The sequence below is a fragment of the Castanea sativa genome, chromosome 1, assembly GCF_040712315.1.
Source record: "Castanea sativa cultivar Marrone di Chiusa Pesio chromosome 1, ASM4071231v1".
Taxonomy (NCBI): domain Eukaryota; kingdom Viridiplantae; phylum Streptophyta; class Magnoliopsida; order Fagales; family Fagaceae; genus Castanea; species Castanea sativa.
The window spans coordinates 69338798-69353710 of NC_134013.1; the positions used below are offsets into that span (position 1 = coordinate 69338798).

The 14913-nt window shown below is 37.2% G+C and overlaps 1 protein-coding gene across 1 annotated transcript; it reads left to right on the forward strand.

The window, feature by feature from the left end:
• The first annotated feature begins 1922 nt into the window (after nt 1-1922).
• LOC142632601 (xyloglucan glycosyltransferase 4) lies at nt 1923-4810 on the forward strand. The gene is made up of 4 exons (XM_075806978.1): nt 1923-2697; nt 2998-3306; nt 3391-3795; nt 3894-4810. Exons 1-4 carry the CDS (start codon nt 2059-2061, stop codon nt 4524-4526), a joined length of 1986 nt encoding a protein of 661 aa, XP_075663093.1. The 5' UTR covers nt 1923-2058; the 3' UTR covers nt 4527-4810.
• The last annotated feature ends 10103 nt before the right edge of the window (nt 4811-14913 follow it).

Genomic DNA, 14913 nt, shown 5'->3' on the forward strand with positions numbered 1-14913 from the left:
ATACAGCGTGTCATTGCTTATATCTATGTATATACCTGTATATTTATCAATGCTCTTGTTTTGAGTGACTATGTTATTCTTTCATATTCTTAGGTGTGGGAATTAAGATGAAACTAAAGCATATGCTAAATGTCAGAGTTAGAGTTACCCAGATGCAAAAAAAAAATTGAAAATAAGAATAATTAATTAAAATTTTAAATAAATAACAAATAATATTACCAGGAATCAGCATTTTTAATCCAAACAAAAATCAGTAACGTGCCCTTAGTTTGACTTCACATCTAATTCTAGATTTATATATTAGATTTAAATTATTACTTATTAATTACAGTACATGCTCTGCTATGTCTCACATCTTTCTCTCTACTAGGAACAAAAAATATCATCAGACATATATTATATAATCCCCCTGGAGTTTAATCAATTTTTTGTTTACTTGGTTTGTTATTTTTTAAACCTAATATTCATGATTATTTCTTTTCTGAAACTCATTTTCTAACATTTCTTGAATATTAATGGCATTTCAAAGAGTCAAATGACTCTGATTGGCTGGATTTGTCAAAATGAAAAGATCCTGAAGACGCACATGATTGGGATTTATTTGATATAAACACATGATTAGGATCGGTGGTTTACAATATGAGAAAAATAAGATGTTGCTCCTTGAACACTTATTCAAATATAATACACAGATTAGGTTAGACTCGTCAAAAAAAAAAAAAAACGTTAGACTTGTTCACACACCGCGTGGAATAATTATGGCGGTTTATAAATTAATCAAATGATAACCCAAACAAGGAAGAGAAACTTCTTTGCAAGTGGTGAAAGTGTGAGAAAGAAACTCTCTGTAGGAACACACGGTGCCCAAATCAACAGACAGAAAAACTTTTTGTGGGTGATCTGCAATTTGGCTGTACCTAGTTGTCCTCCAAATTTCTTGACAACTTACCAGGCTAGCCAAGCTGGAACACATTTAAGCATTCTTTTGGTTTTTTGATTTTGACAAACACATTTAAGCTGGAACACATTTAATATCAAAACGTTATTTTTTATTTTTAATATCAAAAAGTTATTTTTGAAAGTCTTTTGTTGTTAAATAATAAATTACACCATAAGTTGAATTTCTATCTTAAAGTAAAAATAAAACCCTATCTAACTATAAAGATAAGCATGGTATTTTATGAAATTTCAAGCAATCCAACATAAATACCAATTTCAGGTGATTAGTCTTGATGCATAGTTGATTATTGGTTTTTATAAAATAGTTGGAGTGGACACCATAAGTAGAAATTTTATCTTAAAGTAAAAATAAAATTCTATCTAACAAAGATAAACATGGTGTTCTATGAAATTTTAAGCAATCCAACATAGATACCAATTCAAGGTAATTACTCTTGACAAATAATTGATCATTGGTTTTTATAAAATAGCTAGAGTGGACACACTAAGTAAAAATTTTACCTTAAAGTAAAAATAAAATTCTTTTTAACAAAAATAAGCATGACGATCTATGAAATTTTAAGCAATCCAACATAGATACCAATTCCAAGTGATTAGTCTTGACAAGTAATTGATCATTGATTTTTATAAAAATAGCTTGACCTTCCAAATTTCTTACCATACCATGTATCTTCTCAAAATAAAAAAACTTCTTACCATACAGATTTAAAAAAATAAAATAAAAAAAAAATTAGTGCCTTCTTTTTCTTTATTAGTAGTTCGCTGTGTAGTGAGTGCATGTTCTCTCTCTCTCTCTCTCTCTCTCTTAGCTGCATTATGCTTTAACCTGGAATTCCAGTTGTCAAACTTCCAAGTTCAACTCCATCTGAAACCTGGTATTCTGTTTCCACTCTGAATTAAAGATCCAGATTTCAGAGAAAATCATATAAACCTGACAATTTTTATGGTCTGCTTCTCCTACTTTCTCTTCTATAATGCTATAGCAGAGTCATAACTGAATTACAAGCTCACCCCATATATTCTTTTAAAAAATCTTGATCTGGGCAGCGATTCTTTTTTCCACTTTCTTTCCTGTGAATTTGAATTCCAGGAAAAGAAATGGCAACAAACTCTGTTGTGGTCACAATTGAGAAGCCTAACAACTTATCTTTTCCAGAGGTCAATGGTTCAGATTCATTGTTGCTTCCTGATAAACAGAAGGCTGCGAGTCCCAAGCAATTTACATGGGTTCTTCTTCTCAAAGCTCACAGAGTTCTGACCAGTCTTTCATGGGTGGCCATGACTTTCAAGTCCATGTTTCTTTCAATTAAGAAACGCATTGCCTTATCTGATGTAAGTGAAGAAGAGCCCAAGAGCAGAGGAAGGTTGTATAGATTTATCAAAGTTTTTCTTTTTATTTCGATTTTAGCTTTGGTGTTAGAAGTCATTGCTCATTTCAAGAAATGGAATTTGCAAATGCTTCACCCTTGGGAGGTTCAGGGTCTTGTGCAATGGTCCTATATGGCTTGGCTGTCCTTTAGAGTTGACTATATTGCTCCTTTTGTGATCTTTCTTTCTAAATCCTGCACTGTGCTATTCTTGATTCAATCTCTCGATCGGCTAGTTCTATGTATTGGGTGTTTCTGGATTAAGTACAAGAAGCTGAAGCCCACAATAGAAGGAGAAGCTTATGATATTGAGGATTGTTCAAGTTTCCCAATGGTCCTTGTTCAGATTCCAATGTGCAATGAGAGAGAGGTAATAGAACAGAACTAACTTGTTTTTCTCTGTTGTCTGTTGCTATATGCTTATTTGTTTACTTTGTAACTGATTGAACTTTAATTAGTGGTTTATGCATTAGCTTTTCTATAAAGATTTTGAAAGTTTCAACTAACAAGACTTGTTTTGAATTATTATTGTAATTTGCATATCTTCTCTCACAGGCTCCATTAACAAATTAACAATCAAATTCATGATTGAATAGTTCCTTGTCAGAGTTCTATTGCTTAATAGAACTTTGCTTCTTAGTCTAGTGCTAAAATATTATGTTTTATTTAGGTATTTGCACAATCAATTGCTGCTGCCTGTCAGCTTGATTGGCCAAGGGAACGAGTTTTAATTCAAGTCCTAGACGATTCAGATGATGGAAATCTACAGCTTCTAATCAAAGATGAAGTCTCGTCGTGGAGTGAGAAGGGGGTAAACATAGTATACAGACATCGATTAATCAGAACTGGGTACAAAGCCGGCAATCTAAAATCAGCCATGGGCTGTGATTACGTCAAAGATTATGAATTTGTCGCAATACTTGATGCAGACTTCCAGCCAAATCCTGATTTCCTTAAATTAACTGTTCCTCACTTCAAGGTAATATAAGCCAAATAAAAAGGAATATACTATCTTTGCACCCTTTGACTGTAGTCATTCTTAATGGTGTTGTGATTGGTACAGGGAAATCCTGAATTGGGCCTTGTCCAGGCTCGCTGGTCATTTGTGAACAAGGATGAGAATTTGCTTACAAGGTTGCAGAACATCAATCTTTGCTTCCATTTTGAGGTGGAGCAGCAAGTCAATGGTGTTTTTCTCAATTTCTTTGGATTCAATGGAACAGCAGGAGTTTGGAGAATTAAGGCTTTAGAGGAGTCAGGAGGCTGGCTTGAGAGAACCACAGTTGAGGATATGGACATTGCAGTTCGGGCACACTTGAATGGATGGAAATTCATCTTCCTCAATGATGTCAAAGTGCTTTGTGAATTACCGGAGTCTTATGAAACTTATAAGAAACAACAGCATCGCTGGCATTCGGGTCCAATGCAGCTCTTCCGCCTATGCCTTCCTGCTATCATAACTTCTAAGGTTTCCTCACCTTCCTTAATTTGCTTATTCCCATTTGAACTGGTAATTCTGAGTAGTTATTTTATTTTATTTTTAATTTGAGCTTATGCTTTGTGCAGATAACAATATGGAAGAAGGCCAACCTGATATTGCTTTTCTTTCTTCTTAGGAAACTTATACTACCCTTTTACTCATTCACATTGTTCTGTATCATACTTCCATTGACCATGTTCATTCCTGAGGCAGAGCTACCGCTTTGGGTAATTTGTTATGTCCCCATCTTCATGTCTTTTTTGAACATTCTCCCATCACCAAAACAATTCCCTTTTTTGGTTCCTTACCTACTTTTTGAGAACACAATGTCTGTTACAAAATTCAATGCCATGGTCTCTGGGCTATTCCAGTTGGGAAGTGCTTATGAGTGGGTAGTGACTAAGAAGACTGGTAGATCATCTGAATCAGATCTATTGGCCTTTGCTGAGAGAGAATCAAAGTCTTTGAGTGAAGAGAAAATCAGTAGGAGGCATTCTGAGTCTGGTTTAGAATTGTTGAGTAAACTCACAGCAGATGTCCCTTCTGTGAAGAAGAAAAACAAGCTCTACAGGAAGGAGCTTGCACTTGCTTTGCTTCTACTCACTGCATCAGCCAGGAGTCTCTTATCAGCACATGGAGTTCATTTCTATTTCTTGCTGTTCCAAGGATTGTCTTTCCTTGTCGTAGGCTTGGACTTAATTGGTGAGCAGATGAGCTAAATGGAGTGGACAAATTTTCATTCTTTGATATTTATTTTTTGGCGCTTACACAGAATTGAAAATTTCAGAAAGGGAAATTTTCATACATGTTTTATGAGCATCTCCAGTTCTGTAGCATTTAATCCTTGGTTGGAACTGGATATAATATAGTCACATATTAGGAATACTTGCTATCAGGATCATTGGATAAAGATAAAAGTAAATTGTGTTTATTATAGAATCACATATCTTGTCAGTGTTTGAATAATGAAAGCCTTGCTAATACAAAATTGAGCAGTTCAGACATGTCATGTTACTTTCCATTGAGATGATTTTCTATCTCTCCTTTTCAAACCTCCATAGAAAAGAAATCTACACCTTCCTTGATGAAAGAAGAGCTGTTAGTATATGGAAGACTATGAATTGATTACTTCTACATAATTGCTTAATTTAACAGAAAATAAAGATATAGATAGAGAGATAGAGGAGTATAATGTTTGGCCATTAGAACATAATAAGAGAAAGTATAAACACATTATACCATTAAAGGATAATATGAGGAAAATATATATATATATATATATATATATATATTTTAAGTACACATATATGCTCTTGCAGGCATATAGCAGTAGCCTATCAGGCATCAGCCAAAGAATTTCTCCTATCAGTTTCACGACGGTCTCAAAGATTGATCCATTAATTATCTTCTGCCTGATGATCACCTACCCCCCCCCCCCCCCCTTTCAAAAAAAAAGAAAAAGAAAAGGAAAAAGGAAGGAGGACTGTATTCACTCTTCAGTTAACATCAAGAATTCCTTGCAAGCTTTTACATTACTACCCTATTTTAATTTTATTGTCACCACCTAGAATTTATAACTTTTTATAAGCTTTTACATTACTAATAGCTCATGATTTTTGCATATCAAGGCCTGGCTAGAAATTAATACAATGATTTGCAAATTTTTCATGCAAGATCTTTATTGCATTGACACCTATGTTATGTTGAAATAACGGAAGTAATTGAATCGGCTTGTGCAACAATGACAATCTTTCTTTCTTTTTCTTTTTCTTTTTTTTCTTTTTTTTTTAATTTTACCTTTCTTGAAAGATCATCTTGATCAGGATCGACCCTATGATTTTGAGTGTGCTAATCTCTTCCCTCCCATTCGTATTATCTCAATCAAGGTATTGAGGCATGAAATTATGTTTACTCTCTATTTAGAAGATCAAGAGGGTGTCATGGGGATGGGGTAGTACCCACTTGGTGCAGTTGGTTATATAACTTACCACAAACTTTGTCCCATTGTTGTTTTGTAATACTACTTGAGTCCTTGTTGCTTTAAGTGCTGCTTGCTTCTTGATTATTGCTTTTCATCAAATCCCCATTAGGAAGCCTCTGTTCCACCTTTCTCAGCAGTTGCCCCCATTTGCCCTCTGCATTTAATTATTGCTACTTTATTCTCATCCATTGTTTGGAATAATGCCAATGATTGAGGGAGCTATCATAAGTTACCAATTAAAACAACAATAGGACGATTCTCATTACAAGCCAATGTGAGAAAAAGCAAACTTTTTCGAGTACAAATGTATAAAACCACCAAAAGACTTTTTCTATTATCTTTCAACAATTCAAAGACTTTTGTACCTTTTATAAATCGAATAATAGAAATCCCAAATCACAAGGAAGGAACATAACGAAGGCTAGGTTTAGTAGGTCAAAATTAGAGCCAGCAAGAAAACAAATTTAATGGCTAAATTGCATCACCTGTCTCAACTATTTATGAACTACGCTGACCTAAAATAATTCGGACTGACCGCACAAGTAATTATTCAATACTTTGGGAGTAATACTCTCTCCTCTCACATAATAGTAGATCCCACTATTTTATCTTCATGATGAGACCTACCAATCAAATGACAGGAAAGATTATTGTTCGTAGAATATTAAATAAGTTTTCTTGATACAATAAGAATGGGCTTATTCCATGACATTATTGTTTCAAATAACAATTGAGTTATAAATGCATTATCTACATATTAAATAATAAAAAATTTTAAAAAGAAACTGTGTTTGAACTTAGACCTTTAGATTTAGAGTTGAAAGGCTAATATTTCAAATAATGAGAAAGGGAAAGAAAAACCGAGCACTTCTCAGCTTGTACCATGTCTCTCCGGCCCAACTTTTAAGCCAGTCTCCACAGTGGCACAAACAATGGAGGGGTAAGATGGAAGTTCTTGATGAGAATGAGTGGTGGGGTAAGAGTAAGATAGAGCAGATGAAAGGAGGAGGGGAACAAGAGATGATAATTAAGTGAAATTTCAATTGTGCAGACCAGCAAACCCTATATAATATGACTTATCAACTTTATCTTTTTATATGTAATAAGTGCTTAAAAATATTTGTGCATAGGTGAATTGTACGTTTGGGCGTTTAGGAAATGCTGACAGTCTAGCTTCTAACTTAGATGCATATAGTTTGATTGAGTTTTTGGAATTTATTTATATGTTCTACTGAATTCTTGTGTTCCATTGAATTTCTTGAGCCAAGTTTCTATAGTTACAACTAATGTTTAAGACATTGCATAAAGTTTTTTACAATTCGCACTTTTTGATCTTATTTTCTCGTCCTTTTATTTATTTTTTGTTTTAAGAGGAGAAAGACATAAATAAAAGGAGACAGCAAAATACATATTTACTCCTATTTTTAACAAAAGTGAGTAATGAGAGACAAATAGAGCATACTTTAGGTGGGTAAAGTGACATTTTTTTTTATACAAGATAGAATTCTACTTTAGTCTAATCTAAGTGTATATGTATGTGAAACTCTCTCTTGGAGACTTGAACCCCGACTCTTGCCCCCCACACCCCACAAACACTTATACTTATGGAGTGACTATCGCACCAAGGGTGTGCGGTGGTAAGTGACATTTTTTAAACTATGGGTAAACAAAACACATGTGGGTTTGCCACAATTATCCCTTAAAAAATTATTTTTCTTATCATTTTATTTTATGTACAGTGAAATCTGATAATTATAATAGTTAATTAATAAACATTTATGTTGGCTGTGTTTTTAAATTAATAGGAAATTTGATCATTATGAGTAATTAATAGGTATTTATTTCGATTAGTTAAAGATATTTACTATGATACTTAATATCATTAAGTTTGTATATGAAATTATATCTATTTTATTAATTAAAGAAAATATGATGCGGCAAGATTCTAATTGAATTTAAACTCATTATATTTATTTATTTATGTGTGAAATTGTGAGGTTTCAAAAGTTTTTTATTTTATTTTTTATAATGAGGCTTCAAAAGCTTATATGATAAAATATTACATGGGTAAACAAAAGTCAAACTAATTCAATTTATAACATATATAGATTGAAGATTATATAAATTATTTTGATTCTTTATTTACCTATGAGTCCAAGAGTCTTATAGCTCAACTATCATCTCTTGATATTTTAAGACTAAGATATTATAAGGAAATCTGTGCCTGTGTGTGTATATATATAGTCGAGGGAAAGCTTTAAATATTTGGCAATGATAGAATTGTAGAAGGATATAGTAAAACATAGTTTATAAAAGAGGTATTCAACAGCCTCCAAAAAATAAAAACTACTTTCAATGTCTTTTTTTTTTTTTTTTTTTTTGAAATATTTATAATATTTTAAAGAAGATTTCCTATTTTTGTGTCCACTTTTGAGATATTCTAAAATGCCCTCACATGCAACCTACTAGAATTTATATCTTTAAAAATAGGATGAAATAAGTCAAATTACTAAAAAAATACTTAAATTTTAGGGTTTTTCCCTCTCTTTACAGGAAAAACCTTAATTAGCCTACAACAGGACTACCTAAGAATTTCTCCCATCTATATATACATCTAAAATTAACCATATTAAATAAAAAATCTACAAAATATTTCAAACTTCATTTTTTTTTTTAAATTACCCTAAAAAGACTAAAGGAAAATAACAGTATGACTTTAGGGACTTTGACTGCCCATGGTTTGACTTTGTTTAAAAGGAAGAATCTATTTTGTTTTTCTAATTAATTAGCTTTCTTTTTCTTGCAAATGACTTTTATTTAATGGATCTTTGTTTTAAAAAAAATTAAAAAGTCATTTAGTAGACTAATATTAGTCATACTATTGCACCTTCTTGGTATAAAGGTTACTTTACAAATATAAGTTCTTGTGGAGTGGGGCAAAGACCAGTATTCAAGTCTTTAGGAGGGAGTTTCATACATATATACACATAGGTTAGACTAGACTAAACTAGATATCTATCTCATATATATATTGGTCGTGAGACTATAAATAATGCTTGCATCTATACTCCAAAGCAAGTTTATATTGTAGCTAAGCAATATTCTCTTTAGTCCAAACACAATGGAGAGCAAAATGAAGAGTTGGGTTGTCTTGGTCTTTGGGCTAATGATTTTGATCCTAAATGCAACTGCGAGTCCTCTAAATCTCATAACTTGCCAAGAGGCTTTTGATCAAGTTGCAATTCCTTGTAAACCTTTTTTGCAGCATACTTCTGTCACATCTCCTAGCCAAACCTGTTGCGAAGGTGCAAAACTTATAATGAAACAAGATAACACCCTTGAACTACGAAAGGGGTTGTGTTTCTGTTTGAGATCTATTGCAATATATCTTGACTTTGATCCTGACAGAGCTAAACAACTTTCCCCATTATGCAAAGTTGATGTTCTTATACCCATTTGTGGGGAGTAAAAAGACCCTGATGGAGATGTGGGCCTTTGGGCCATGCTAAGGAAGGCCGACCTGCTCTTGGGTTTAGAACTTGTTAGTACTACGGGTCGGCCCATACACCGAGGATCCGAGGATCCAGCCGAGGGTGATTTTCTCTTCGGACGGACACCGGAGAACCTGGAACTTCATGATAAAGGTTAGGGAATGACACGGTCAAGACCAATGGTTAAAAGGGGTAAACCCTTGAATGTCCTAGAAACACCGATGTTAGAGAAATACCAAGGATAAAGGCTGTCACCTCCACATTAAAGACCCTGCACCTACCACCCTGGCCGCATTAATGGGGAAGTGACACCTGAACAGTGGAAGGGAAACTTCTGGTTACTATTCAAAGGCACTGAGAAAAGAAATATCTAGGTTAAGGGGGAGTTGGGGCAACACGTGTACAAAGTATCAAAAAGAAGAGTATTTAAGGAGCAACCTAGAACAGAAATGGGGGGCTTGCTTCTTTGTAATCTAAAGGAAAAAAGAAAGAAAGAGAAAGAAATAATATAAGAACAGTTCTCGGCTTACGTCCGAGTAGGTTGATTTACAATATTCTTTGTTGTCTTCATGTGTTTGCAATCTTTGGCTTGTCATTTAATCCTTAAACACTTCTAACCTAGATTTCAAGCCCACACTCTACAAATTCATATTGTTTAAGGCTCATTGGACCTGAGCCCGTAACTGTTCTTAGGGCCAGGTGCAATTGTGCACTTACACCATTGATCCCAATGAGGACTGCAACTTGTAATCTCTCTCTCGATGACAGAAAAGAGTTAATGATCAAGTGATAGTTATGTGGATTTTAATTATACGTAAAATTTCACTAAAAAAGAATTGGTGTTTAGAATTTATAGAAAAGAACAATAATTATGGAGTAATCATCATAATGTTCAATTTTATAATATTAATATCTATATATCCTTGATAAATTCTCTACTAATTAATATGGTTTTTTTTTCTTTTTCTTGTGTTATGCAGAATTCCTTGATGCCATGTCCGTGAAACAAAACGGAGTAGTAAAATAGCCATATGTTTTGTGTTGCAAAATTTGTTGGAGCTTACTTTCTTTGGCTATATTTGAATATGTATGATGAAAAATTAGTTATATGAATAAAAAGATCCGGAGTCTCATTTATCACCCAAAAAAAAAATCCGTTATTTATTAGAAATTCTCTAATTTTAATATTTCTCTCTAATTTCTTGAATTAGCCTCCATTTACGTATATCCCACTAATAATTCGATCGATGTAGTTATTGGCTTATTGCAACAATTCCCATGGCCCATAAGTAGCACTTACATATACAGTGAAAGATCTCTTTTGTCTCTCATTTACTAGGAGGAATTTAGTTTCGAGATAATCGTAATCTTGTCATTTTTCACTAGAAATCGAGAAGGCACGACAGGGTAAACAAACTGTAAATGTCCATTGCAGTAGTACATCAAGCAAAATTAAAAACCGGTATGCTAGATGATGTGGCAGGTTCACAAATTAAGAGGTTGAACTCTCAATCCAGTACACAATTAAGGATCTATACTGAAAAGGATAAAGTATGAGACGGATCTCTCTTCGTAAAGCACAACGAGCGGTGTTGACATGAGGAGGGTCGACGGGTCAATGCTACAAGGACACGTAGTGGACAGTTGTAACATTTGGTCTCCGTTGGTATTGATTAGGCTTCATGGATTCCTAATCGGAATCAACTTGCATCTCGCGATAAGTTTGATATGGCTTTGCTTGATCTCCACATAAGCGTGAATAAAGGGAGTTCTTGCGTTACACGTTTAACCGTAATCAAAAGACTCTTACATGGAAAATAACTCTATAAGGAATGCAGAATCGAAAGAAGTGTTATTCTAAAAGGAAAGGGTTTCCTAGCCAAGGCATGGATGATAACCCTACACCAATATAAATACCTCAAACCCTCGTAAACCAAGGTACGCATAATTAACTCGACTCTGGCACTCTAGGGTTGTAAAGAAGACTCTAACTTGACCTTCGGAGGGTTTTTGGCCGGCACCACACCGATGCTCTCTGTTAGGTCTTCTCTTTTCTTTTTGCAGGTGTTGTCTCGGTTTGGGAATGCTTGCAGCTTACTGGTGATTTTTTCGGCTTCATTAGTTGGCGCCGTCTGTGGGGAATTATTTAGCCTTTGCTCTATCCCTGAGACAAAAAGTTGCATGGTACTCACTCAATCGATGGCAACAACCAACAATCAAGGTGACGAACCGCACGCCACAGCTCTAGAGAGGCAAGTCCAAACGCTTACGGCAGCGGTTGAGCGCCTAACCAAGCAGAATCATGATTTAGAAGAGCAACTGCGGCAAAGGAATGCACACCCAAGCGCACCAAGAGCAGGAAGGTGCTAGTGCGGAGGGGAGGAACGCGGAAGGGCTTGAAGGTAGCAACGCTCCGACTAGACCGGAGCGGCAGGAGACCAACCGGCCATCCATCTCAGACACCTTACCAACTCACATAGCGGCTGAGATGCAGGAGATGAGGGAACGTATGGATGTGATGATGAACGCCCTCAGAGGACGAATCTCTAGCGACCTGGATGACCTAGTCCATAGAACAGATTCGCCTTTCACAACGCTCGTAAGTTCATGCCCCCTTCCTCCAAAGTTTCGCATGCCTCAGGTGGAGAATTACGACGGATCCAAGGACCCATTAGATCACTTGGAATCTTTCAAGACCCTAATGCATCTTCAGGGCGTACCGGATGAAATCATGTGTAGGGCTTTTCCCACCATGTTGAAAAGGCCTGCAAGGGACTGGTACAGTAGGCTGACACCTAATTCCATCGGCACTTTTAAGGAATTAGGCGCACAGTTCGTATCACACTTTATCGGAATTCACCGGCATAAGAAGTCTACTGCGTGTCTGATGAACATTAGGCAACAAGAAGACGAGACTTTAAGATCATACATAGCCTGCTTTAAGAAGGAAGCCCTCTCGATAGACGAGGCAGATGACAAGATACTTGTAGCAGCGTTCACAAACGGGCTGCGAAAGGGTAAGTTTCTGTTTTCTCTGTACAAGAATGACCCAAAAACTATGTCCGAAGTGTTTTACAGGGCAACAAAGTACATGAACGCAGAGGATGCCGTGCTGGCTCGAGAGAAAAAACCTAGAAAAAGGGAAAGGCAGGAAGATATATGATCAGATAAGAGACGAAAGATGGCTAGAATCGGAGAACGACGAGAAGATCGACGACCCAAACCGCCCACTGGAAGATTCATGAACTTCACCCCTCTCACAGCCCCAATCGACCAAGTGTTAATGCAAATCAAAGATAAGGGAACCCTGATCTTTCCCGGCAAGTTGAAGGGAGATCCGAACAAAAGGCCAAAAGACAGATACTGCCATTTTCACGACGATCATGGCCACGATAAGACGGACTATTATGACTTAAAATAGCAAATTGAAGCCCTCATTAGGCAAGGAAGGTTGCAGAGATTTGTGAGGAAGGAGAGAACGGATCAACTCCAGGAACAAATTCAACGACGGGAAAACGAACGTCCCAGACCGGCCATAGGAGACATATGAATGATTGTAGGGGGCACTACTTCAGCAGGGTCATCCAAAAAGGCCAGAAAGACGTATTTACGGATGGTTCAAAGCGTCCAGTCGACAGGTTCCTCACTGAAAGTGACACAACGAGATAACCCCAGCATCAGGTTTTCGGAAGAAGATGCGCAACGCCTTCACCACCCACATGATGACGCGCTTGTCGTTAGCATACGGGCAAGGGACTACAACATGCATCGAGTTTTGGTGGACAACGGAAGCTCAGCGGATATCCTCTACTACCCCGCATTCCAGCATATGGGGATTGGTAGAGAACGACTAGTCCTAACAAATGCACCCCTCGTTGGCTTCGGAGGGACAAGGCTATACCCTTTGAGCGTTGTCACGTTGTCTGTGACGGTTAAGGATTACCCACAGCGAATAACCAAGGATGTAGCTTTTCTTGTGGTCGACTGCTCTTCTGCTTATAACGCTATCCTCGGACAACCCACTATCAATGCATGGAAGGCTGTAACCTCAACCTACCATCTAATGGTCAAATTCCCCACCGAATACGGAGTTGGAGAGCTGCGTGGAAATCAGGTGGCTGCACGGGAATGTTACATCGCCATGATGGAAATGGATGACCACCTACAAGCAATGAGCATCGAGGAACAGAGGACGGTGGCAGAACCGGTGGAAGAGTTAGAAGAAGTACAATTGGATGATTCTAGGCCCGACCGAACCACAAGAATTAGCACCTTGGCCAACCAAACAGTCCGACAAGCACTCACATTATTCCTCAAAGAAAACCAAGATGTTTTTGCATGGAGTCACGAGGATATACCGGGGATAGACCCAACAATCATAGTTCACAGGTTAAACGTGTCACCCTCTTTCTCTCCTGTTCGACAGAAGAAACGAGTGTTCGCCCCCGAACGAGATCGAGCCATAGCAAAAGAAGTATGGAAGCTACAAGAAGCAGACTTCATACGCGAGGTATACTACCTAGATTGGTTGGCAAATGTAGTAATGGTCAAGAAGGCCAACGGGAAGTGGAGAATGTGTGTTGACTTCACAGATCTGAATAGGGCCTGCCCTAAGGATAGTTACCCACTCCTACGTATTGACACCCTGGTAGACTCCACCGCAAGGCATGAACTTTTGAGCTTCATGGATGCCTTCTCTGGCTATAACCAAATCAAATTGGATAAGGCTGATCAGGAGAAAACCTCGTTTGTAACGAGTCAAGGGCTTTTTTGCTACAAGGTAATGCCTTTTGGGCTTAAAAACGCTGGAGCCACATATCAGAGATTGATGAACAAGATGTTCACGCACCAAATTGGCAGAAACGTGCAGGTTTATGTAGATGATATGTTGGTAAAAAGTGTGCGGGTGTCTGATCACCTGAGGGACCTCCAGGAGACTTTCAATACTCTTCGGTCATACAAAATGAAGCTGAATCCGAACAAATGCGCGTTCAGAGTAACCGCAGGAAAATTTTTGGGATTTATGGTGTCCCAGAGAGGCATTGAAGTCAACCTAGAGAAAGTAAAGGTGATCATGGAACTATCTCCTCCAAGGACGGTAAAGGAAGTACAAAGCCTAACCGGGAAGATAGCAGCCTTGAACAGGTTTGTATCAAAAGCGACGGACAAATGCCTCCCATTCTTCCGCACACTGAAGAGATCATTCGAATGGACAGACGAGTGCCAAAAGGCATTTGAAGAGTTAAAGATGTATCTCTCCGCTCCGCCGTTGCTCAGCCCATCTATGCCGGGGAAGAATTGTTCCTGTACCTTGCCGTTTCCTCAGCCGCGGTCAATGCAGCTCTCATTAGAGAAGAAGGAAAGGTACAAAAGCCTGTGTACTTTATAAGCCGGGCACTAAGAGGAGCAGAAGAGAGGTATCCTCAGATGGAAAAACTCGTGTTTGCTCTCGTGACTGCAGCTCGAAAGCTCATACCATACTTTCAAGCGCATACCATAAATGTCCTGACGGATAAACCCTTACGAAGAGCAATGAGTAGTCACGAAGCTGCTGGACGGATGACGCTATGGGCAATCGAGCTGAGTGAGTTCGATATCCGATATCAACCACGGGCAGTAGTGAAAGGACAGATA

What these genes read in the sequence shown, in the direction of transcription:
- LOC142632601 (XM_075806978.1), top strand. Translation starts at nt 2,059, where the DNA reads ATGGCAACAAACTCTGTTGTGGTCACAATTGAGAAGCCTAACAACTTA. An exon ending in TAACTGTTCCTCACTTCAAG is followed by an intron (nt 3,307 to 3,390) that starts GTAATATAAGCC and finishes TGATTGGTACAG; the next exon opens with GGAAATCCTGAATTGGGCCT. An exon ending in CTGCTATCATAACTTCTAAG is followed by an intron (nt 3,796 to 3,893) that starts GTTTCCTCACCT and finishes TGCTTTGTGCAG; the next exon opens with ATAACAATATGGAAGAAGGC.